This window comes from Macrotis lagotis, chromosome X (assembly GCF_037893015.1).
Source record: "Macrotis lagotis isolate mMagLag1 chromosome X, bilby.v1.9.chrom.fasta, whole genome shotgun sequence".
NCBI classification, from domain to species: Eukaryota; Metazoa; Chordata; class Mammalia; order Peramelemorphia; family Peramelidae; genus Macrotis; species Macrotis lagotis.
Window position 1 is genome coordinate 253448218 of NC_133666.1, and position 27302 is coordinate 253475519.

The window sequence follows — 27302 nt, forward strand, 5'->3', positions numbered from 1 at the left end:
AAAGAATGAAAGGACAAAAAAATAAAAATTGTTAAGGTTCAGAGGTCCAATTAGTATTGAACACTAAGCTCTAGCTAATATTTTTGTAATTCTATTTTCAAATGTCTTTTCAAATTGATTAGCTTAAGCTTCCACTTATTCATTTTATTAGTTATAGAACCATGAATTTGTGAAACAACAGGTAACCATGGAAACATGCAAAACTAAGTGGGCCATAGGATTTAGGATGATAATATAGAGTGAGGGACTCACTCTGGGCTCTTAGTTACTTCAGGTTCTGTGTAATGTGAGACAAAATCCTCTCCAAACCATAACTCATAAACCCCCACCCAGATTTTTTGCTTTTTACCAGTCAGCCCTATGATATATTCAGTTTATTACAACATATTTCATAAATTATCAATGTAAATAACAAGAGTGTTCTTCCTTTCCAATATCAATCTCATTCTTCAACAATACATATGCACCCAATGTGAACAGCATACCTTTATAGAAATTATGTGGAGAACATTGACAAAAAAGGAATGAGCAAGGATCCAAAAATGAAGGGATGTACATGCGAATATGGAACCATAGCTTAGACATGGAGGGGCAATATCTATATCTGATACAAAGCTGGCATATCTCCTACTAATGTCATAGCACTGCTTTCTGCCAAACCTGCTCCCCTCCCATACTCTCTCAAAATAATTATTAACTCAGGTTATTTTCAGGGTCATTTAATGTTCCAAACAATATTTAATCTGGATGATGTGACAATAGTTCTTTCAACAGTAATAGTAATAAAATAATAGGATTTATATAGTGCTTTAAGATTTGTAAAGATTTTTACAAATATCTTTTCATTTGATCCAACAAAACAGAATTAACTATTATTATTCTCATTTTGCAGATGAAGAAACTAAGGTAAAGAAAGGTTAAATAACTTGCCCAGAGTCACACAACTAGTCACTCTGAGGCAGGATTGACTAACTCCAACACCAGAACTTTTATGCACCATACTACCTAGGAGCCTCAGCCTTCATTAGATAATATGTGATTATGAACCCTCCACTCACTTACCTTTGGTTTATAATTTTCACTCAAATGTTTTCTTTTCTACTTCAGTGACAACAGGAGAATGGCCATCATTTAATGAGGGCTCTTTTTTGATAATTCAGGATTTGTAGTGACTAAGGATAATCATTATGATCATAATTTATAATTATTAATCATGATTAATCACTTATAATTCCTCAAAAAAGGAACTATAAATTTATTAGTTTTTGGTAATAAAGTTCCTTAGACCTGACAAAATATTTCTTTTTCTAAGGTTGGAAAAGCAAGTATTATTATTTTACAGGTGAGGTAACTGAAACAGAGAAGTTCAGAGTCATATCCATCCAGAACCATGTACTCAGTAACTCTAAGAGATTAAGATAAGACTTAAATCCAAATTTGTTGGCTAGAAGCCTAGTATTTGGTCCCCTATATCATGTTGAATGGGCAATGTTTACCTTAACCTGTTTAAAGGACAGTGGCCTACAAACTGGATTTGGAGACAGAAGAGATGGGTTCTGATACTGGTTCCCATTCATTTCCTGTGTGATTTGGGCAAGTCATTTTTTCAATGAGGAAATTAGGTTAGATGACTTTTATGATCCCAAGTTGATGCCATAATGACCTTGACAAATCACTTCACTTTCCTAGGCCATTTTATTATCTATAAAATCCATAAAAATGATTAGATGATCTTAGGTCCTTTGGTTCAATTCTGGATCTAGGATATATGATTTTTTGATTTCTTTTTCTCCTTTTAAAAAATGAATGCAAGGAGAATAAATTGCTAAATTGTGGTATTTTGCAATTAATTGGATTTTATTTCATACAGTTGCTTACTTATTTTATACATGTTATTCTTGTTATTACCCATTGCCCTAAACTCTACTATCCTTGAGAAGTTGAGTTTGTCCTTCCTTCTTTGCAGACTGGACATGGGAGTGGAGGGGTTGGAGGGGGGGCTCTTCTCTTCTCCTGGCTACTTGGTCAGAGTCTCAGGAATGTACCCAGACCTCTGGTTGAGCTCCATTGGAGAGCTGGGCACTTTTTCCCTGGCTCCTCTCCCTGGATCCCATTGTTGAGTTAAATAACTTAGTGTGGCTCAGGCAAAGATTAGGTCTGCAATTATTTAGGTCCTGGAGCCTTGCAAATTCAAGTAAAGAAGGAAGTTGTTGCTACCTTAAAGTTGCAAAGGCATAAAGATGCCAGATAATTCTACCCTGTCCTTTCTCAGTCCTGTGTAGCAGGGTATCAGTGCTCTAGCAGAGGCAGCAGAGCAAGGGCTCAGGAGTACCACTGTTTGGGTACAGGAGAGGGGAGCCAGGGTGGCACAGTCAGGGCTGTGCATCAATAGCTTTCTGGCTCCTGCTGCATCCAGGGGCTGGCACCTGGGACCTGTGGTCCCATAGCAGTCACTCAGCCAGATCAGAGTTTGAAATGCAAAGTGTGCATTTCAAAAACATGGTGAGAATTTGTAGAGGTCCCTAAAGGACTGAAGTCTAGGTAAGATGATGAATGAATTACAAATAGATATGAATATACAATTTTCATTAGTGACAGTTATAATACTTCCATCTCATCCATGTGATTAAGAGGAAAATCTGACTTCCTTTTTATGAGCTTACTCATACTTCCCATGGTAAAGGTGCCCAGATAAGCAGGAATCCTTATGAGTGAGATATACTGTGAGGCAATTAGTATGACAAACCTGGTCTCTTCAGTAAAGGTCATGCATTGAGGGCATGGGTAATCTCAAGATTTTCATGAGGGAAGTGCTGATTTGAGCCCAGGGGAACAAGAAGCTGGAGCAGGTCATTATCTGGCCCAGGCAGGCTCTTTGGGGGACAGGGGTGTAGTGATTCCTCATTCCTTCTTGCTTCTTGCCTCTACCAGTCTCAACTCATAACATAGTAAAGAAGAAAGAGAAAAGGGGGGGAAGGGAGGGAAAGCAATAACAGAAAGGGGAAAAGGAGGGAAGGGGGAAAGAAGAAGAGAAAGGGAGGAAAGTGAGAGTTGAGAGGTCAAAAGAAGAAGAAAAGATAGAGGGGGGGAGGAGAAGGAGAGAAGGAAGAGGAAGAAGAGGAAAAGGGAAGATCTGTTAGTTGCTGTATTATTAATGTCTGAACCAGGATTGATATTGAAGCTGATATGAGGACAGACTTTGCATCACTAAAAGGCTGGTGTCTAGTTGATAAATGTTCCTACATTTCTTTTTGTGTTTAAACAGAACTAGTCTGCTGGCCTTACTATGTGATCCTTAGGGATGATATGTCCATAGAATAAAATTTGTCTGCTGGTCTAGAAATCCTGTGTTATCAACCTAAGTACCAAAGAGTTGGGGAGTGGGAGGCAACAGAAGAGAAAAGAAAAGAGGGTGAGTCAGTGAGACCTTCCACAATGAGTGACGCACTGAACCAGCCTCATTTTAGTATCCACTATTCCTCAGAATCTAACTCAACAAGCATTTATTACATTCTACTTCTGTGCAGGATACTGTGGCTTCCAAGATAAAGAAGAACCCCATCCCTGACACCATTCCTGTAAAGAGTAGCTGTCTGAACTTTGAGCCATAAGTTTCAATTATCCTGTTACTACAGGTACAGAGATTTAGAATTGGAAGGACTTCTGAGGTTATCTAGTCCCTCATTTTACAGATAAAGGAGATAAAGTAGGCTTGCTCATGAAGTAAGAAAAGAAATGAAGTATTTGCCCAAAGTTTTATGGGGCTTTTTTAAATGGTAACTAGCAAAACAAGATTGAAATCCAGGTTCAGTTCTTTGTTGTCCTTCCTTGGAGCAGAAGTAGTGCAGAGGATAGAATGCTGGGTCTATAGTCAGGAAAATCTGAGTTCAAATACAGCTTCAGACACTTATCAGCTGTGTGACCTGGACAAGATATTTAATCTCTGTCTATCTCACTTTCCTCAACTATAAAATGTGGACAAAATAAATTAAAATAAAATAATAGTACCTATTTCCCAGGGTGGTTGTAAGGATCAAAGGAGATATTTGCAAAATAGGAGCTTAATAAATGCTTATTTTCCACTCCCAGGCCCCTAGTCCTATCCCTGGAGTAGCTGGTCTCCCTACTGGGATGAGCTTGGCCAGCATATTCAGATGCATCATCTGCTTTCCTCTGATCTGAAAAAGGAATGGCTCAAACCTGGGTTACTGTGTGATTTGCTCTTTCTCTGCCTCATCTCCCTGCACATGAACTATCCCCACTTGTCTCCAGCCTTGTGAGCCCACATTTAGACTGATCCACTGCTCTGCCTATCATTAACTGTGAACTTGGAGCCTGGTTTGGCTACCCCGTGTGCTGATTTTGACTCAATGGATGTAGCATCTCTCCCAAGCATCCAAGGCTTAGGACAGATAGAACAGGTGTTCTCTGGACTCACTGAACAGACTGAAAAGGATGTAAGTAAAGCTCTAATCAGATTAGTACATAGCCTCTGAATTGGAAGCACTCTTTCTGGCCTTCAATTTCTCTGTAAATTGTGTGTGTGTGTGTGTGTGTGTGTGTGTGTGCGCACACGCGTGCGCGTGAATGTGTGTGAAAGAAGGGAAGGGGATATGAATCTGTGATTTCAACTCCTACCTGTGAAGACTTCTCCATCAGGCACAATAGTAACTATGTGTAATTTATACCTTAGAGAGTTCTGCCTGATGGTATTGGGAAACTAATGAGTTGTCCCAAATCGTACAGCCTGGATACATCAGAAGTGGAACTTGAATCCAGATCTTCCTGACTTTGCTGTTGTTGCTGTGGTTCGGTTATTTCAGTCATGTCTGACTCTCCATGACCTTATTTGGGGTTTTCTTTTTTTCCAATTATATAAATATTTTATTTGCTTTTCCAACTGCATACAATGGTGGCTTATACCAATCAATTTTTCCCCCAAGGTTTTTTGAGTTTTACAATTTTTCTCCTTCACTCCCTTCCCTTCCCCTTTCCCCCTCTCCCCAACAGAAAGTAATCTTATATAGATTTTTACATTTGTAGCCATGCTAAGCATAGATCAAAACTGAATGTGTTATGAGAGAAGAATCAGATACAAAAGGAAGAAAGAATACATTAGAGATAACAAAATTACATAAGACAACTTTTAAAAATTGAAGTCAATAAGCTTTGGTTTTCATTTAACCTCTACAGTTCCTTCTCTGGATGTGGATGGAATTTTCCATCACAAGTCCCTTAAAATTGTTTTTGATTATTGTACTGCTGGAATGAGCAAGTCCATCATGGTTGATCATCACTCTATTTCTCGACAAAAATATTGGAGTGGTTTGCTGTTTCCTTCTCCAACACATTTTACAAATGAGGCAACTGAGGCAACCAGGGTGAAGTAACTGGCCCAGGGTCACACAGCTAGTTAGTGTCTAATGCTAGATTTTAACTTAGTAAGATGAATTTTCCTGACTGCAAAATCCAGCACTCTAAATACACTACACCATCTACCTGTCTAGGAGCCAGAAGGGTAAAGCATTTTAAATACCAACAGAGTTTGTATTTTGTTCAAATGCTTTTTATTTATTGTGCTATTTATTTTTGTATTTATTTATATTCTATAGAAGTTTTGGGAACCACTAAAGATTTTTTAGTGGAACTGTGAAATGGTTATATCTGTGCTTTAGGAATAACAATTTGTCAACTATGTAGAGAAGAGATTGGAAAGGGGAAAGATTGGATCACAAGGGAGACAAATTAGGAACTGATTGTAAAAACCCATATGAAATGTGCTAAGGGACTGACCTAAAGTATGACTTCAAAGTGGCAAGAAGGGAATATATATGAGGGATGTTAAGTTGTTAGAATTGACATAGCAATGAAAGAGAATGAAGATTCAGAAGCATTCAGACATGCACCATTGTGGTCATAAAACACCTTTGTAGATTGCTATTAATGCTTAAATGCTTAAAGTACAAATATGAGTTTACAAAGTTGTTCTCTTTCTATTATGGCTGGGACTTAAACAAATGATTCTTGTAATAAAGGGATGGTTCTCAATGAAAGTAGCTTCAGTCTCCTTATCTGTAAAAAGAAGGGGTTGAAATAGATGGTACTCTAAATCTGGGATCCCATGATTAATCACTAAATCATCAATGTCTACTGGGATGGATGTAAATGACCCTCCTCATCCTTCTAATTGGAAGATACCATGGTACCATGGAAAGAACACTGTCTGTAGGGGCAGAGGGCTTGGGTCCTCTGACTCAAGCATTGAGATCTTTTGTTCCTCCCAACAGGTTGCAGTCAACTTGACCTACAACTGTGAAAACCTAGGACTCAAAGAGATTCCTGAACGTCTTCCAGCCACAACAAAATTTCTTGAGTTCAGTTTTAACTATCTCCCTGACATCCAAAACTCAACCTTCAGCAGACTCAGAGACTTGGTCTACTTAGATTTAACCAGGTAAATAGACGATTTCCCTAAGTGACTGGTGTTTTCATGAAGCAATTACTTGCAATGAGAGGCAGCATAGAGAAGCAGCTAAGCAACTAGCATTGAAGTCTGTAGGATCTGGGTTCCAATCCTGTCTCATGTAAGTACTATTTGTGTGAGTTTGGGGTTTCCTTGGCCAAGTTTTTAGAGTGGTTTGCCATTTCTTTCTCCAGTTCATTTAACAGATGAGGAAACTGAGACAGAGTGCAGTGTCTTGTCCAGGGTCACACAATTAGTAAGTGTCTGGAGCTGGATTTGAATTCAAAAAGAGTCTTCCTGACTGCACAAAGGAACTCTAGCTGCTGCTCTACCTAGCTGCCCTAGGAAACTATTAAAGATTATCAAATGATTGACTAATATTTATCTATGAAGGGACTCTCTAGGTCAACCATGTCCTCATATTGATGAAATCACAGGCATGGGGAAAAAATCCCTATTCCCTATATCTGGAATTCATTTATAAGAGTCCTCCCATCATGTTCCTCTGCAGGCTCCAACATTCTAGGTGCTGTGGAGGATAGATTGTTAGAGTCAGTGAGGTTTGAGTTCAAATTATGCCTCAGCTACTTCCCAGATGTAAGCCCCTGGACTTACCATCTCTCAATGTCAGTTTTCCACATCTGTAAAACAGAGATAATAACAGCAGTTGCCTCAAAGGGTTGTTAGGAGATTCAAATTTCATATACATATATATATATATATATATATATACACACACATATACATCTATATGTATATATATGTATATATACATACATATATACACACATATATATATTCATATTTTACAACTTTAAAGTAATATATATAAATGCAAGATGGAATCAGGTTATATAGGACAAAGGGTAACCCTGATTCCTATCTGGCTACTGGACCTAGATGACTCTGAAGGAAAAAGTGAGGCTAATGACTTTGCATAGCCTCCTTTCACTTATATCTAATTCACTTACATGTCATGGCATTACCTTTGTAATGTCATTGTCCTCTTTAAGAATGAAGAACAGGGGCGGCTGGGTGGCACAGTGGATGGAGCACTGGTCCTGGAGTTAGGAGTACCTGAGTTCAAATCCGGCCTCAGACACTTAATAATTACCTAGCTGTGTGGCCTTGGGCAAGTCACTTAATCCCATTGCCTTGACAAAAAAAAAATGAAAAACAACAACCTTGATGAGAACTATTGAAGAGGTCAGAGATAGAAAGTAAAAATATAAAAAGCAAATGGGAAAGGAAGAAATGTCACAAAAATGTCGGTGCTTGTCTATCTTTCTAGCAGAGGTAACAGATTCTCAACCTACTTCAGTTTACTCCTGAACAATATTAAAAAGTAATTTTTAGGTGGTGCAGTGGATAGAGCATAGTCCCCAGAGTCAGGACCTGAGTTTAAATCTGTCCTCAGTCACTTAATACTTACTTAGCTATGTGACCTCGGGCGAGTCACTTAACCCTATTGTCTTGCAGAAATAAAAAAAAGTGAGAAACATTTTAAAAATGGATTAAAAATACAATACGATATAGACAATGTTAAGTAGTCCCTGGTCTCAAGGAGCTTACAATCTAATAGGTGAAATAACATGCAAACAATTATGAATAGATATGTTGTATATACATAACAGAGGGAAGATAGTAGTATAAAGAGGAATTCAGAAAATTTTCCTATAAAAGGTGAGATTTTAATTGGAGACTTTCTGGAAATCAGGGAAGTCAGGAGTCAGAGAGGAGGAGGAATAGCTTTTTAGGCAAGGGGGACAGTCAGATGGAGTCAGGAGATGAGAGCATCTTGATAAGTAAAATAAGCAAATAATGAAATCTAAAAGAAGATAATTTTTCAAATAAAATATCACCACACTTGGAAAAAGTTATTAGTAATGCAAATATAAAAGAGCTCTAAAACTAATAGCATTTTCCAGATAAGTTAATATTTCTTTTATTTTTTAAATGTCAGTCAATTTTTTTTTGCATTAGAACTGACCCATCATCCGCATATGGGTCTCTGTAGAAAGATTACATAATGTGGGCTATGGAAAGAGGGCTGAAACTGAAGTAAAGGAGATTCAAATCCTACTTAAATCCTACTCTTACTGAGAGATCATATGTAAATCTTACTTTCTCTAAGCCTCAGTGATCTCATCTGTAAAATGGGAATAATAACAATATCTTTGGCACTTATTTCACAGAGTAATTGTGAAGCTTCAGGGAGAAAATACTGATAAAGCCATTTTCAAACTTTAAAGGGCCATATAAATTCCAATTATTATCATCTGCCCCAAAAGGCTCATTTCTACCCACATGTGTGGCTGACTATTTCCCTTTGGCTTCAGAGAATTTCCTGTTCTATCCTGGGCCCAGAGGATCACTTTTAGAGTTGTCTCCCTGGTTCACTGAGTCTTAAGCTTGCTTTTCAGCATTGCTTTAAGCATAAAAGTATCACCAAATGACTTGATGTTCCAGTAGCCTCCTAGCATCAATCATCAATCTCAATGAATCCTCTGGCAATTTATTTAATAGCTCTAGGTCTCAGTTTCCTCATTTATAAAATAAGAAGCTTGGACTAAATGATTCTATGAGCTGTGCCTCTGCATCTCTCTCTCTCTCTCTCTCTCTCTCTCTCTCTCTCTCTCTCTCTCTCTCTCTCCCCAACCATCTACCCATTTACCATCTTATCTATCTATCTATCCATCTATCTATTTATCACCTATCTACCTAACTACCTACCTATGTATCGATCATCTATCTATTCATTTGTTTATTTATTTGCTTCTAATTGTTTTGTTCTCCATTTTCATCTTTTTAAGGTGTGAAATTAGTTGGATACATGAGGATGCTTTTGAAAACAATGGAGAACTAAGCACAATTATATTGACTGGAAATCCCCTGATATTTGTGGCAGACACAGCTTTTGAGGGTCCAAGGGCCCTGAAGCATCTCTCCTTGACCCAAACAGGAATGACCAGCATTACATTTATTCCAATGCAGAATCTGGAAAATTTAGAAACTCTGCATCTTGGTAGCAATCATCTTTCATCCATTCAGCTCCCTTCAACATTTCTTGCCCATAACCTGAAAGTCCTGGACTTTGAACTAAATGCCATACATCACATCACTAAGAAGGATATAGCATCCTTGAAACAGGCAACCAATTTAAGCCTTAACTTGAAGGGCAATAACATTCGGGACATTGAAGATGGGGCTTTCTACCAAACTACTTTCCAAAACTTGAACTTTGGAGGGATCTTTGATGTTTCTTTCATGTTAAAGGGGCTGCAGAATTCCACCACTCACACTCTTTGGCTTGGGTCCTTTCAGGATGTAGATGTCCTAGATACAACCCCAGCCATGCTGGAGGGTTTGTGTAATATATCTGTAGAAGCCCTCAATATACAGTCCCGCCATTTCTCAGAGTCAGCTGCCATCTTTCAGTGCTTCACTGGACTTAAAGAGCTAGACCTGACTCAATCTCACTGGAAAAAGTTGCCTTCTGCCATAGAGGGGATGAATCAGCTTAGGAAATTAGTATTGAATCAAAACTCATTTGATGATTTGTGCCAAATCAATGCTGCCAGCTTCCCTTCCCTGACTCATCTTCATATTAAAGGCAATGAACACAAGTTAGACTTGGGCACTGGCTGCTTAGAAAAACTAAAAAACCTCCAGCATCTAGATTTAAGCCATAGTAAAGTTGCCCCAAGCACCTGCTGTAATTCTCCCCTCAGGAACCTGTCTCATCTGCAGCATCTGAACCTGAGTTATAATGAACCGCAAACTCTCCAAGGTGAGGCTTTCAGAGAATGCCCTCAGCTGGAGCTGTTGGATTTTGCCTTTACACATCTTCATACTGATGCTTCCCCAAGTCCATTCCAAAATCTCCAACTCCTCCAGGTCCTGAATCTCTCTAACTGTCTCATTGAGACCAGCAATCCTCAGCTCCTTGTAGGACTACAAAGTCTTCAGTACCTAGACCTAGGTGGGAATCCCTTTCGGTCCGGTCTCCTCACAAAGGACAATATGCTCCAACCCTTGGACAACTTACAGGTCCTCATTCTGTCATCCTGTGGCTTAACAGCTCTGGAACAGCAAGCCTTTGGAAGCCTTGGAAAACTCAGATACCTGGACTTGCAGCACAACATCCTGACTGGGTCTGGCTTAGCAGCTCTTAGTGATCTTAAGGCAACTCATCTCAACCTGGCAGCCAACAGCATACGTATCATTCCACCTTCTGTTCTACCTGCCTTTTCCCAACAGAACATCATTAATTTAAGTCACAACCCCCTAGACTGTACTTGTTCCAATATTCACTTTCTGAGATGGTACAGAGAAAATCTACATAAAATTTCAGATCCCGAAGAGACCACATGCGGGGATCCTCCAGCTCTAAGAGGGGTGAAGCTGTCCAATGTAACTCTCTCCTGTACCCTTTTAGTTGTGCGACTCATCTTTCTGGTGCTATTTCTTTTGATAATCATTGCTATGGTCATTCTCCTAGTCCGACGCTATATTATTAGAAAATATGAAAACATTTAGGTCTTAAAGTTTCTGGCAAAGCTAAGTATATTAGCTGACCTTCCCTAAATGGATGTCTACTTCCTTGTTCCTCTAAGCAGCCTTTTCAATTTGACTTCTGAGTCCAATAGGGAGTAAGTATTTTCATTTTTTTTTTTTTGGTGGTGGTGGTGTGCTCCTCTCCAAAGATCGCAATAGGAACTCACCACTCCATGCCCAACGGTGCTGATTTTGGAGTGAGTTGGACAGACACCTGTAAGAAAATGGAGTGCTACTGACTAGCTGCCATCTTGCCCCCCACTCTTCCATCCACAAGACTCAGGACATGGCTCTTTGGTTCCCTCTGCTGGTTTCTGATTGCCCCCACTTCTCTAAAAGCCTAGGTTCTCCTATGTCTTTGTTGCAAGAAAAGAAGCAGGTATTTTCCCCAATCTCTCTTGCCCTCCCCTCTGTAAATAGTACACAACCCTGCTTTCCCATCTTTTAATGGTTTTTGTCTTTCATTTTGATTTGTTTGCTTTGTTTGTATAGTAAGAGCTACAGAGACATAGTTGAAAGTATTACAGTATCCAAAACATAGGAATAGGCAGCTAGGTAGTGAAGTAGATAGAGCTCCAGGCTTGGAGTCAGGACGTCTTGAGTTCAAATGTGACTTCAGAGACTTGATTAACACTTACTAACCTTGGACAAGTCACTAAACCCTGATTGCCTCGCATCCAGAGTCATCTCTAGTCATCTTGGTCAGATCTTACCACTGAACCCAGAATGTTTCAGAAGAGAATATGAGGTTGGTGACTTTGCACAGCACCCCATCAATCAATTCTAATTCACTTGTTTGTCCCTGATGTCATGGTCTTCTTCAAGAATGAAAAACAAGCAACAATTCATGGGTCTACTGCAAATGTCCTGTGGATATAGAATTCAACCTCTTTAAGGTCTTCTACCTTTTTTCTGACTGAAATTCATTCTCTATTTTATCTTAAGAATAAGTCATCCATGGGGCGGCTAGGTGGCGTAGTGGATAAAGCACCGGCCTTGGAGTCAGGAGTACCTTGGTTCAAATCCGGTCTCAGACACTTAATAATTATCTAGCTGTGTGGTCTTGGGCAAGCCACTTAACCCCATTTGCCTTGCAAAAACCTAAAAAAAAAGTTGTAAAAAAAAAAGAATAAGTCATCCTAGGCCTCACTGGGCCACATGTTCACTCAAATTCAAATCTTCTATATGAACTATTTGGATTAGCTTCTCAACTGCCAATCAATTAATAAACATTCAGTTAATACCTATTATGGACCAGAGAACCTTCTTTTAATCAAATCTCATCCTCTGAATTTGATCTCTGAGCAGATTGATAACAAGATCTCCCAAAGGATGACTGGCTCAGATTGATAGCCAACAGAATCAGGGCAGTATGGCCCATATGCTAAGCAATGGGGTTACAAAAAGAGGCAAAAGGTAGTCCCTGCCCTCAAGGAGCTTCCAATCTAATGGGAGAGACCACAAACAAATATAGACTATAAGCTATATACAGAATAAATAGGAAAGAAGAGGCAAGATACTAGAATGAAGAGAAAGATGATTATGTCTGTCCATTCTATAATGGAGCAATTGTAAAAGGCATCTTCTAGAAGGTGGGATTTAAGTTGGGACTTGAAAGTTAAGAAATACAGTAGGTAGAGCAGAGGAGAGAAAGCATTGCAGACAGAAAAAATACACAGAGCCAAGAGATGGGGGTCTTGTTGATGGAACATCCAGGAGGCTGGTGCTATTATATCAAGAACATATAGTAAGGAGAAAGGTGTAAGAAATCTGGAAAGAGAGAGATAGGTTGTGAAGGAACATTGAATACTAGACAGCAGATTCAGTATTTGATCCTAGATGCAATTGGGAGCTCCTGGAGTTTAGTGAGTAGAGATGGTGGTGACATGGTTAGAATTGTAACCATGGTCACTCTTGTAGCCATGGTTAGTGTATGAATGGAGGATACTTGGAGTGAGGAGAAACTTAAGGTTAGTAGACTAACCAGAGGCTATTAACAATAGTCTGGACTTGAGGAGAAAAAGGCCAGTATTAAGGTGGTGACAGCTTTAGAAGAGAGAAGGGGATATATTCAAAAGAAGTTATAAAGGTTATTACAAATGGCTATTATTATGAATATTTACAAAAATTTCCCAGGTTAAATGAAGAGGACATTAGATATATAAATAACCCTATCTCAGAAAAACTCAACAAGGCATTATCGAATTCCCTAAGAAAAAAATCTCCAAGGTCAGATGGATTCACAAGTGAATTCTATCAAACATTTAAGGAAAAATTGGTTCCAATTTATATAAACTCTTTGGAAAAATAGGGGAAGATGGAACTCTCCCTAACTCTTTCTATGACACCTAAACCAGGAAGAGTTAAAATAGAGAAAGAAAATTATAGGTCTTTCTCCCTGATGGATATAGATGCAAAAATCTTAAATAAAATCTTAGCAAAATGATTATAACAAGTTATCACTAGGATAATAGAATTATAACCAAGTAGGATTTATCTCAGGAATGCAGGATTGATTTAATATTAGGAAAACTGTTAGTATAATTAATTATATCAAAAGCAAATTGATAGAAAAATAGCAGAAATCATATGATTATATCAATAGATGCTGAAAAAGCTTTTGACAAAATACAGCATCCATTCCTACTAAAAACACTAGAGAGAGTGGGGCGGCTAGGTGGTGTAGTGGATAAAGCACTGGCCTTGGAGTCAGGAGTACCTGGGTTCAAATCAGGTCTCAGACACTTAATAATTACCTAGCTGTGTGGCCTTGGGCAAGCCACTTAACCCCATTTGCCTTGCAAAAATCTAAAAAACAAAGAAACAAACACTAGAGAGTGTAGGAATAAATGGATTGTTCCTTAGAATAATAAGCAATATCTATCTGAAACCACCAACAAGCATTATATTCAATGGAGATAGGCTAGAGGCATTCCCAATAAGATCAGGGGTGAAACAAGGGTGCCCATTATCACTGCTACTATTCATTATTGTATTAGAAATGTTAGCTTCAGCAATGAGAAGAAAAAGAAATTGAAGGAATTAGAATCGGGACAAAACTCTCACTCTTTGCAGATGACATGATGGTATACCTAGAGAATCCCAAAAAATCATCTAAAAAACTTCTAGAAATAATTAGCAACTTTAGCAAAGTTGCAGGATATAAAATAAACACTCATAAATCGTCAACTTTTCTATATATGACTAGCAAGATACAGCAGGAAGAGCTAGAAAGAAAAATTTTCATTCAAAGTAACCTCAGACAATATGAAATAGTCTATTTGCCAAGGCAGACTCAGAAACTTTTTGAAAACAATTATAAAACACTTCTCACATAAATTAAATCAGATTTAAATAACTGGACAAACATCAACTGCTCATGGATAGGTAGAGCTAATATAATAAAAATGACAATTCTACCAAAACTAAACTACTTGTTTAGTGCCCTACCAATCAAAATTCCAAAAAATTACTTTAATGAGTTAGAAAAAGTTGTAAGTAAATTTATATGGATAAATAAAAAGTCAAGAATTTCCAGGGATTCAATGAAAAAGTGCAAAAGAAGATGACTTAGCCTTACCAGATCTAAGATTATATTATAAAGCATCAATCATCAAAACTGTCTGGTATTGGCTAAGAAATAGAGTGGAATAGACTAGGTGCTATAGCAGAAAATGATTTTGGCAATCTACTGTTTGATAAACCCAAAAAGTCCAGCTATTGGGATAAAAACTCCCTTTGATAAAAACTGTTGGAAAATTGGAAGTTAGTGTGGAAGAAACTCAGTAGACCAACACTTCACACCCTATACCAAGATAAGATCAAAATGGATACAGGATTTAGGCATAAAAAACAATATTATAAGCAAACTAGAAGATAAAGGAGTATTTCACTTGTCAGATCTATGGAAAGGGAAGCAGTTTATGACCAAGGAAGAGATGAAGAGCATCATTAAACACAAACTAGAGGGAGCAGCTAGGTGGTGCAGTGGATAGAGTACCAGTCCTGGAATCAGAAGGACCTGAGTTCAGATCCAGACTCATATACTTTGTAGTTGCCTAGCTGTGTGACCTTGGGCAAGTCATTTAACTCCATTGGCTTAAATAAATAACATTTTTTTTAAAATATAGATAATTTTGATTACAATAAATTAAAAAGCTTTTGCACAGACAAAACCACTGCAACCAAGATCAAAAGAAATGTAATAAATTGGGAAACAATTTTTACAACTAGTATTTCTTACAAAGGACTCATTTCTAAAATATACAGAGAACTGAGTCAAATTTTCAAAAAACCCAAGCCATTCCCTAATTGACAAACAGTCAAAGGATATGTAAAGGCAATTTACAGTTGAGGAAATCAAAGTGATCCATAATCATATGAAAAATTGCTCTAAATCATTACTTATTAGAGAAATGCAAATCAAAGCATCTCTGAAATACCACCTCACACCTCTCGGACTGGTCATTATGACCAGAAAGGACAATGAACAATGTTGGAAGGGATGTGGGAAATCTGGGACACTAATACATTGTTGGTGGAGCTGTGAACTCATCCAACCTTTCTGGAGAGCAATTTGGAGTTATTCCCAAAGGGTAACAAAAATGTGCATACCCTTTGATCCAGTAATAACACTACTGGATCTATACCCTGAAGAGATTATGAAAAAGCATAAAAACATCACTTGTACAAAAATATTCATAGTGGCCCTGTGTGTGGTGCCAAAGAATTAGAAATTAAGTGAATGTCCTTCAACTGGGGAATGGCTGAACAAATTGTGTATGTATTTCATGGAACACTATTGTTCTATTAGAAACCAGAAAGGATGGGAATTCAGGGAAGCCTGGAGGGATTTGCATGAACTGATGCTGAGTGAGATGAGCAGAACCAGAAAAACACTGTACACCCTAACAGCAACATGGGGGTGACGATCACACTTGAAGGACTTGCTCATTCCATCAGTGCAACAATCCAGGACAATTTGGGGCTATCTGTGATGGAGAATATCATCTGTATCCAGAGAAAGAACTATGGAATTTGGACAAAGAGCAAAGACTATTACCTTTAATTTAGTGGGGGAAGGGGAAACTGTTATCTTATTATGTAATTTTGCTATCTTTTATACTATATTTTTCTTCCTTAAGGATATGATTTCTCTCTCATCAGATTCAACTTAGATCAGTGTATACCATGGAAACAATGTAAAGACTAACAGACTGACTTCTGTGGGGGGTGGGGAAGGAAGCAAGATTGGGGGAAAAATTGTAAAACTCAAAACAAATAAATCTTTCTTTAAAAAAATGACTATTATTCATTGGAAAGATCTTGGATCCCATGACGAGTTTATAGGATAATATGATCATTTTTTTTAACTCGAATAGATCTGAGAGTCCAACTCCTTAATCACAGAAGAAATGGCAAGATTTGAAACCAGATCCTTTGTCACCAAATTTAGTTCTCCTTGTACCATACCATACTTCCTAGTTTTTCCTGTAACCTGGGCTAGAGACCTGTGGAAGCCCTGTGCTTACCCTTTAATTCCTCAGATAAGAATTAACCTAAACTTCCCTAATTGGTCCCCAAAGACTTGAGTCTTAGTGAACTTGTAGGCACCTCTTTCACATCCTGGGGATCTTAATACTCCATCTCTGTGGACTCATTATTTATGCCCCATTGATGTACCTGAAGCAAATTCAAAATTGCTAGTCAAATTCTTTATCTACCTGCTCAATTAGATTGGCATCTGGCTCCTTGCTCCCTCAGAGGTCATGAATTTTTAGATAATACTGCCATGATCTCCATCCCTAAACTCTATCCTCATTCAGCACAGCTCACTAGTCTGACTTTCCCTTACTCAAACACAGACCTTCCCTATTCCCTTACTTCCCCAGCTTCACTCCTAATAGAGAGGAGATAACAGACAACTTGGGGCCAATGAACAATGAGCATCTTTCCCTCGTTGAACTACCTTTGACAATTGATGTGTTATCAGATAACTTCCCTTTCTCCCCCAAACCTCCTATCCCTCCCCAAGGAAAGAGATTTAATAGAATCCAAGGATATAAATTTTAAAATCTTTAAAAAAATCTTTAAAACACACAGAAAATAAAGGCAAGCTCCTTCCTTCCCACTAGGGCCAACTTATGTCACTACCCATTTCTGCCTAAAGCCTTTATAATCTCACTCCTCTACTGAATCTACTCAAAGGAAGAATCAACCCAATTTAACTGCTAAATCCAGTGGTCTTTTCTCAGATCTCCTCTTCTTTGACCTCTGTGCAGTTTTGACACTGATGACCGACATTCTCCTTCTCCTAGTTACTGGTTCTGTCCTCTCTTAGCTTCAGTGATACTGTTTCCTGATTGTCCTATCTTTTGGAGCACTCCTCTGTCATTTCTGCTTTTTCATCTTCTTTCCCTCCCCTACCCCTTGTCCCAGATCTTAAGCATTGGTATCCCTCAGGGGTATATCCCAGTCCTCCTTATCTTTCTGTCCTCTCCCTTGATGGTCTCATGCACAATCATAAACAAATGTTGAAGCAATCAACATTTGTGTATCCAGGCCTAATCTTTTCTCTGGATTGTAGGCCCTTATCCCCAGTTACCTATTAAGTATATCCACCCGGATAGGTCATCCTAGAACCTTAAATTAAACTTGTCCAAAATTGAACTCATCTCTCTCTTCTCCTGAAACGTCTACTACTCACTTAAACCTGCTTTCCTCCTAACTTCACCAACTTCTCATCCAAATATGCTTGAACCTTCAGACTCATCTTTTCTTATCTACACTTTCTCCATATTTAATCTCTAGTCTATTCTGTCTTCACTACATCTTCTTTTTATCTTTTATTTCTCTACTCCCAGTCACCACCCTAATCCATGCTCTTAATTACCTTCAACAATTGAAGAAATATTTATTAAGGACCCATTTTGATTAAAGTACCTTTTCATCACTTAACTGGATCATAGAAATCAACTTTGAACTGGCTTCCTTGCTTCTCTACTCCCACCAATCCATCCTTCAAACAAACACTGATAATCTGTGCCCCCAAAAGAAAGGTCTCACTAATCTCTTTTCCCTGCTCAAAAGCACTCAAAGTTCTTCCCTATTGCTTCCATAACAAAAGAAAAACTTTATTTGTTAATCATTTCTGGTAAATTGTCTTCTTTCTGGGTTTTTTGTAACAGTTATTGGTCATAGTTCTTTCTGCTTTGTTATTCTCCTTTGCTGAATCACTATCTATGTCCACCCCCCACCTCCCCATCCATTCTTGTTAAATGAATCTTAGAACTCTGTCCTGGGTCCTCTTGTCTCTACATTCTTTTCTCCTATGAATTCAATCATCATTTTGATGCAAATCAAACCAGTGGTTCCCCCCCCCCCCCCCATTTCCAATCCCAGGTTTTCAATAGCCTCCTGGCTATCCCTACTTAGAAGTATGGGAAGTATCAGAAGCACTTCAATGGGCATACTGTGCCCCCCCCCCCCAAATTCTTTATTTCCTCCTCTTAACTCACTCCTCTTCCAGGTGTGTCATTATTCTTCTGGTTAAGTTAATAACCCAGGAATCAGTCTCTACTCTTCTCTCTCCCTCACCATATCTAGTCCGTTGCCAATCTTGAGGATTCTATGCCCTCCACATTTTTGATATCTCTCCACTTCTGTCTTGTCCCACCCAGCCCCAGTTCCTGGTCATCTCTTGAGAAAGTCTTAAAATTTGTTTCTCTGCTTCCAGTCTGTCCCCTCTCCAATTTATTTTCCACTAAAGCTGGAGCACAACCTTAAATACTTCTGACTGAAAAAGAGACTGCTCTGGAATGGTGGAAAGAAAACAGGATCTAGATTCACCGGAGGGAGCTGGCCTTCTGTCAAGGCCTAAATGACCCTGGTTGGGCAAATTATGTTGCTTCTCCGTGCTGCAGTCTCCTTATCAATCAAGTTGAAGGAGTTAGATGAAATGACCTTTGAGGTCCCTACCAGTTCTAAATCTAATCCTATGAAAGATAAGTCTCAGATATGCACTTGTTATCCAGGAGACTCCTCTATTCTACTCAGATCCTTAGGATATAGTCTTACAGAGTGTGAAATGCCCAAAGAGGATTAAGATTCTAAACATTTTCCTTTTAATGACTTCAGACCAATGAGAACTATTTCCTCCCACCTGAAATTCTATCTCTCCAGGTTGGTCATCAAAGGCCATGTTCAGCACTGGCAATATTATGAATAGATTTTTAACTCATCTCATGAAGTCATGTTCAATACCTAAAGCAATGGAAGTTACAGTTTTTTAAATATTTTCAAGTGGAAAGACATCTACAATGAATATCACCTCTAACCAATACTATTGCAATATGAGTTACCAAATAAAATAAAAATAATAAAAACAATACAGATGATTAAAAGTCTGTTTATTTTTAATTTTGGAGGGCAAGAATGCTTACTTTATAGAGAATAAAAGGCAGATGGAAGGAGGGACTAAAGTATGCTAAGGAGGATTGTCTGGTACTTTCCAGGGCTTTGGACAGGGACCTCATTATTTTTTTCCCTTTTTTAATTTTGTTTTGAAGTTGATGACATTTTTCTCCATGACCTAAGGATACTGCTAGCTCTTATTTTAGGCTTCTTGGGCCTGATTAAGATAAAATTGAAAAACGAGAGGCAGAGAAGAGGAGAGATTTTTTCCCAAGATAACTAATTGGACAAGAATCAGAAATCAAGAGAGGAAATAGATTTTACATTCATTTTATATATGTATATGTATGTGTGTGTGTGTGTATATATATATATATATAATACATATATTTATATAGAGAGCACATAAATATGTAATAAATAGAGAGATTGTCCAAGGTAGAATTAACTGAGCTATTAGCCATGAAAGACAGAGGGAAAAGACAATTCTGGGGTTTGCATGACATCCCTGAAGTGGGACAAAGACGTGTCCTTCATTTTCAAAGAGGATCAATAACATCTCTGGTGAAATCTTGACTTGAACATCAATTGGATTTAAGTGAGGCAACACCATGCAGAGTCTTCAGTCTCACTGTCTCCTCCAGAATCATTTAAATCCAGTGGTAAAACAAAAGTTAAGATGACTGGTGATGGCCGAGGATGCCTTTCCAGGAGATAAAGGGGATCATTTCCAGAATAACTGTATATCATTTACCCCCAGGTATTCAAACCAATTTGGTCTCTTTACCATTTCTCAAACCATCTCCTTTTTTGTCTTTGCACAGACTTTTCCATTCCTGGAATATACTCATACCTCTCATGTTAGCCTCTAGGAATCCTTTAAGGTTTGGTTCAAGTATTAGCAGCAACAGGAGGTCAATTCTGATTCTTCCATTTCTATTGCCCTTTTCCCTCCTCTCAATACTTTGCAAAATTTTTATATTGGCTTATTAGTGTACATGTATTCCCCCTGAAAGAATATTAGTTCCTTACTTCCTTTCCTCTCTATATCTCCAGCAGTGTCTGGAATATAAATGAGTGTATAATAAGTGATTACTGTCACTTCTGACCTTTGCCAATGCTGATCACCAGCCTATATAATCAGTTAGTTGGTGAGGGGGGCAGGGAGCAGGGAAGCAAGACCACTCCCCATTCAGAATTTTAGGGCCTTGTTCACAAGTGTCTGTGTCCAACTTCAGGATTATGAGTAATTCCATTTGTCATTTCATTTCAATCTGATTTCAGAAGACTTTCCAAAACAGAAATGAACCATTTGGCCCTCCTTCTCCATGTTTTTACTGCCTTGGAATAATATCTTGAGGCAGCAGGTGGCACACTGGGAAGGTGAGGAAATCCATGTTCATTCAACCCCAGAGAGGAAGCTCCATGGATTTCATTTCTGTCCTTCTAAAGGGACTTAAATTTTGGAAACCAAGCTTGGAAAGGAGGGAGGTGTGGAAGGGAGGGACTACCCTTTTGATTGTGTAATTGAATGTTTGAATTGAGATAATAGGTCCACATCCTGAGAAGACAGGCAGAGAAAAAAATACAGAGGCCCGGTCTGTACCTGTGCTGTGCTGGCAGATTCAACCTCCTGTACCATTCATTCCCAGGAAGGCCCTGGGGGAGCAGCAAACCAACTATGCACAGCCATCTGAATCACAAATTTAGACATGATGATATGCCCCAAACCTGCAAGACAGAGAACCCTAGTTCAGTCCCCTAACTGTTGCTGGGGGTGGGGAAAATGTCTTTAGTCCTAATGAACTGAAGATTTTGAGTTGTGATACCAGATGAGTGCTGGCTTCTATCACTACTCCTATGTTGTTGAGTACTTCAAAAGAGTGATTCCAGTCTTCTTGGGGCTAGGTACTGACTGGTCTTTAGAGGACTGTTCACCAGGCCCCTAACAGAAACCTTTCCAGCTTGGGATGCTTTGACAAAACTTGTCTTAGTTTAAAGGTAAGACTCAGTCACCTCCATGCCTGCTCCAGGTAGGGAGTAGAGATCCTTCATACATGGGCTACAGATACTCTTAAGATTAAAGAAGGTTAAGGTCAGTTTCCCCAGTAGAATGTAAGCTCAAAATTTAAGAACACAGATTGACATTCTTCTCTCTTCTTTCTTCTCTACCTTTTTAAAAATTATATATTCCCAAAGCCCCATAGAATGCCTGGCACATGATAGGCATTTAATAACCTCTCCTTGTCTCAATTTTTCATTTAAGTTCTAGATATTTTGCAAATACCTTTGGAGATTTCAAAATAATTTCAAAATAAATTTCAAAATAATTTCAAAATAAATTTCAAAATAATTTCAAAATAAATTTCAAAAATTGAAAATATCAAGCTTTGATCTAGATCAAGACTCCAAAGTCTTTCTCTGCATTTGGATAGTATTTCCCATCACATCCTTCCAAATTGTCTGTAATCAGTGTAGTGTTGAAAAGATCTAAATCCCTCATAGTTGCATATCACACTATCTTGCAGTTCATGTGTAAGTGTTCTCTTGATTCTGTTCCCTTCATTCAGCATCAGTTCATATCTCTCCAGGCTTTCCTGAAGTCTGTACACTCATGATTTCTTACAGAATAGTATTTCATCATATTCATATATCCACATAGTTAAGCCATTCCCCAACTTATGGACATCAATTCAATTTCTAATTCTTTTCCACTACAGAAAGAGTTTGTACATGAGAGTCTTTTCCCCTTTTTTATGATATAGATGAAGGAGTGATATTGCTGGATCAAAAAGTATGCACAGTTTTATAGCCCTTTGAGCATAGTTCAAAATTGTTCTCCAAAATGGTTGGATTTGTTCACAATTCCAGCAAAAGTACTTTAGTATCCCAATATTCCCACATCCCCTCCAACATTGCTCATTTTCCTTTTATTCATATTAGTCAATCTGATAGATATGAAGTGGTTCCTCAGAGTTGTTTTAATTTGCATTTCTCTAATCAATAAAGATTTAGAGCATTTTTTCATATGATTATAGATAGTTGCTGTCCAGTCTTGTCCAGCTCCACATGACCCCATTTCGGGTTTTTTTTGGCAAAGATACTGGAATGGTTTGCTATTTCCTTCTCCAGCTCACTTGACAGATAAGGAAACTGAGGCAAACAGGGATTAAGTGAGTTTCCCAGGGTCACATAGCTAGTAAGTGTTCCTGACTTCAGACAATGTACTCTATTCATTGAAGCACCTAACCCAGAGTTTTAAATTCAGCCTCGGATATTTAATAACATTCTAAATTCTGATTAAGTTAATTAATCTCTTTGTGCCTAAATTTCCTCAACTGTAAAATGGGAATGATTATAATCCCCACCAGCTGTGAACTGATTCAATCATTTTGTAGAGTAATTTGGAACTATGCCCAAAGAGCTACAAAACTATGCATAGCCTTTGATCTAGCAATACCACTACTGGTCTGTATCCCAAAAGAGATGAAAAATTAAAAAGAAAAGAACTTATATGAACAAACATATTTAGGGTCTTCTAGTGACCCTAAATATTTTTGTACATATATGTTCTTTTAGTTGGGGAATGGTTGAACAAACTGTAAGATATGATTATGGTGGAATAAGATTGTGCTATAAGAAATGATGAACAGGGTGTTCTTAGAAAAAGCTGGAAAGGCTTACATGAACTGATGCACAATGAAATGAACTGTATACAAAGTAACAGAAATATTTTAAGATAATCAGCTGTGAATACTTTAGCTAGTCTCAGCAAAATAATGATCCAAGACAACTCTAAAGGACTTCTGATGAAAAATAGAGAATAGAGAACCCTAGAGAAAGAACTGATGGTATCTAGATACAGACTGAAGTACAATTTTTTTAACTTTATTTTTCTTGAGATATTTTTTGGTCTATATTTTCTTTCTTAACATGACTGTTATGAAAATGTTGCCTTTTCAATGAGGTGGGGCTGGGGTGGAAAAAAAGAAAAAAAGAAAGAAAATTTGGACCTCCAAGTTTTAAAAATGAACATTAAAATAAAATGCTAAATAAATGAAACTTTAAAAAAAAATAACCCTCACCTCACAGCTACTATGAGAATGAGACAATATTTATAAAGTCCTTTACAAACCTTAAAATGATATTCAAGTGCTAGCTATTAGCTATTATTAGAGACGAGGCACACAGTACTGTTTTTTTTTTCTGAGCAGCTAGTTGAATAGTGGGGAGAAAAACCCTGGCCTGGAAATCAGGAAACCCAGGATTTGAATCCTGACTCAGACTTTTCCTAGCTTTGTGACTAGGAAAGTCACTAATCTTTTCCAACTCAGTTTCACCCAATATAAATGTTTTTCTTCACAGTTCCTACTGCCTTATCCCATTGGGTTGAGGGCCTTGCCTGCTCAGATGGACTTTGAGCATCTATCTATTTTCCCTTTAATTTGGATCCCTGCCTGCCTAGATGTATGACTCTATCTCTCAGTGGGTTAAGAATATCAAGGAAGGGAATATTTGTAAAGCATTTTGCAAAACTTGAAGTGTTATGTTAAAAATGGCTATTGTTCTGAATTCTTCAGGCAAATTCTATGTTTTTTTATGAAGGGTTGAGCTGACTGACAATGAAAACCTCATTTAATCTTGTGCAACTATAAAATTATCCAGATACAGTAAAGAACTGAGAGCAAGAATTGGGCTATTTGCCCTTGGTTTTCCTGCCCTCTTGTTTTCCTAGGTGTTTAATCAGGAGGTTAGTTAAAGCACACACAGAGAGCTGGTTTATTTTTGGGAAAAGGAAAATCCTACTTTTGTGGATGGATGTTAACAAATATTGTCCTTCTCTGTGTTCCTTGGTGCCCCATAGCAGTACCTGGAGGGAGGTGGAGCCCACCTGTGTTCTCGGAGGTCAGCCCTGGTCCTGGCTCAGAAACAAAATGAACCCTTCCTCCAACAATCTTTTAGCTTCTATTTGACTTCATTTTTCCAGGGCTGCTAATTGGAAATCATTGTAATCCAGACCTTTTGTCTGGATCCTTCATCTTTGTTCTCCAGTTTCTGATCCAGTTTTTTTTTAATTTTTTTTTAATTTTTAATTCCTGCTGCCTTCTCCTCTCAGGTTGAGCCTATCTAGACCTGCAGTACCTGTCTGTTCCTCCTTTAATATGGCCTCCAGCCTGCCTTGAAATACACTGCTTACTGATTCCTCTAGCTTTCTCAGCCTCTCTGCCCAACTTAATAGTATGTAGCAGCCCTGTGTCTTATCTAATACAGCTTCTGGTCTGGACTTCTAGGACCACCCTGGCCTAAGTTCTTGCAAGATTTAAGCACCACCAAAAATTAATTGCTTATTACATGCTGAGCACAATATAGAAGACAGGTCTTTTCAAAGCTCAAAACCTAATGGAGAATATGACACATACAAAAGTAACTATAATATGTGACAATGGCCACAAAAGTAGCCAAGGAAGTTTAATGAATTTTCAGGAATGGCAGGCCATCTTTATTTCTTTCTCTCCTGCTTCCTGCAACATAAACTAGTTAAACTGGGCTTCTTCTTTAATGAGGAATAATGAGGGGAGGACATGTAGACAGAAATATCTAGAATGACTAACAAATTCATCAGTGCAGGTCTCAGTATCTAAAGAATTCTAACTACCCAGGCTTACCCTCTTCTTCTTTATTCACATTAGTGTATTCAAAGGTACCTGAGGTCTATTTAGCTCAGATTAGTACTTCAGTAAAAAGCTGTAGATTACTTTGTCTTTGTCTTTATTCAGCCATGTTCAACTTTTCATGACCACATTTGGAGTTTTCTTGGCAAAGTTACTGAAGTGGTTTGCGGTTTCTTTCTCCAGTTCATTTGACATATGAGGAAACGGAGGCAAACAAGGTTAAATAACTTCCCTAGGGTCAGTGACTCCAAGTTTAGTGATGAGCCACCAGCTATAAATCTGTCTATCTATTTATCTACCTGTCTACTTCATAAAACCCCATGAATCCAGACATTAGGGCCACTGGGAACTGACATGGAAAGCAAGAGTTCTTAAACTCTTTTGCGTTGTGGTCTCTGGGAAGATGGGTAATTTAAACAGTGATTTAAAATGTGTAAAAATAAAATACATAGGATCACAAGTGAAACTAATAGAACTATCTTTTCTTTTAGGTTTTTGCAAGGCAAACAGGGTTAAGTGGCTTGCCCAAGGCCACACGGCTGGATAATTATTAAGTGTCTGAGACTGGATTTGAACCCAGGTACTCCTGACTCCAGGGCCAGTGCTTTATCCACTACACCACCTAGCCGGCCAGAACTATCTTTTAAAAAAAAAAAGCCAATGGACCCCAGATAAAGAACTCTTGATTTATAGAACTGATTTCCATAGCTGTCCAGCAAGACTTCCTCGAACAAAGGCTAACAACAAGGTAAAAGTACAAGCATCCTTGTAATCTTATTTTCAGTATGTCACAGTATGCCTTTTTCATGTTTTGTTTTGCTTTGTTTTTTGGGGTTTTTTGCAAGGCAATGGGGTTAAGTGACTTAAGTGATTTGTCCAAGGTCACACAGTAGGTAAGTATTAAGTGTCTGAGGTCTGATTTGAATTCAAGTCCTCCTGAATCCAAGGCTAGATCCACTGTGCTACCTAGCTACCTCCAACTTTTTCATGTTTTTAATTAATCTTGTAGTTAGATTAAAGGTAAGTATGATTGTGTTGAACAGCTATCAGTGTACAGAATGCTGGGCCTGGAGTCAGAAAATTAATCAATCTGAGTTCAAATCTGAATTTAGACAAGTCACTGGGCAAGTCAGTTAACCTTTTTGCCTCAGTTTACTCAACTATAAAATGGCAAACTACTCCAGGGTAGTCATAAGAAAATCTCAAATGGGGTCACAAAGAGTTGGACACAACTAAGATGACTCAACAGCAATAATGATTGTGTTGCTATTGCTTGAGAACATACATTCTTTTTTTCCCTTGATCCCTCCCCTCCAATTTAGTATAAAAAGATTTTTTTTGTACTAGTTCTGGGCAAATGCTTTATTAAATAAACCAAGTAGTACTAACCCACTGTGCTACCCTCAGAATGTTTTCAAAATTGGCATGGATTTAAATTGTTATGTAGAACTGACCAGTGACCCTCTGATGAACAAAATTAAGTGATGCAGACAATAGAAACACATTAAAGGTAATTGCCTCTAGTAGAGATAGTATCCTGGGGAGCTTTCTAATGGAGAAGAGGGATCTCTAAAAGATAGCGAGGGTCTCCTCTTGGTGGAAAACATTGTGTTGGCTGCATCAATTCATAGAAAACTGCAGATCTTTTTGGGGAAAGTCCATTTTCCTAATAGGAACTTTTAGCCCTGGAATCAGGAGGACAGGAGTTAGAATCTTACCTCAGCTTGACTCTTAGCCAGCTGTATGACCTCGGGCAAGTCACTCAACCCTGAGTGCCTCTCAATCAGGGCTATTATCTGGACACTGGACCCAGATGGCTCCGGAGGAGAGAGTGAGACTGGTGACTTAGCACAGCACCTCTCACTCAAATCCAATTCACGTGCCTGTCAGGATATCACCTCCCTGATGCTATGGTCTTCTTCAAAAACGAAGGACAAAAATTATTGATATAATCAATAATTTTGCCCTCAATCCTATGATGTCACATATTTTGTTTTGTTCTTTGCTTTGTATTCCCCAAAACTTATAAAAAGGGAACTGTTGGAGCATCTAGGAGGAGCAATGGATAGAGCACTGGCCCTGGAGTCAGGAGGACCTGAGTTCAAATCAGACCTCAGACACTTAAAAATTGCCTAGCTGTGTGACCTTGGGCAAGTTACCTAACCCCTTGCCTTAAACAAATAATTTTTAAAAATATG

The 27302-nt window shown here is 38.3% G+C and overlaps 1 protein-coding gene across 2 annotated transcripts in view; it reads left to right on the forward strand.

Moving 5' to 3' along the window:
- CD180 (CD180 molecule) overlaps window positions 1-16305 on the forward strand; it is a 38875-nt gene extending 22570 nt beyond the window's left edge. Inside the window, exons 2-3 of one of the 2 annotated variants that reach the window (XM_074199633.1) lie at window positions 6288-6454; window positions 9277-16304. In XM_074199633.1, the coding sequence (XP_074055734.1) occupies window positions 6288-6454; window positions 9277-11002 (1893 nt within the window). In that variant the 3' untranslated portion in view covers window positions 11003-16304. The other variant, XM_074199634.1, reaches the window with a different exon arrangement.
- Window positions 16306-27302: the final 10997 nt, after the last annotated feature.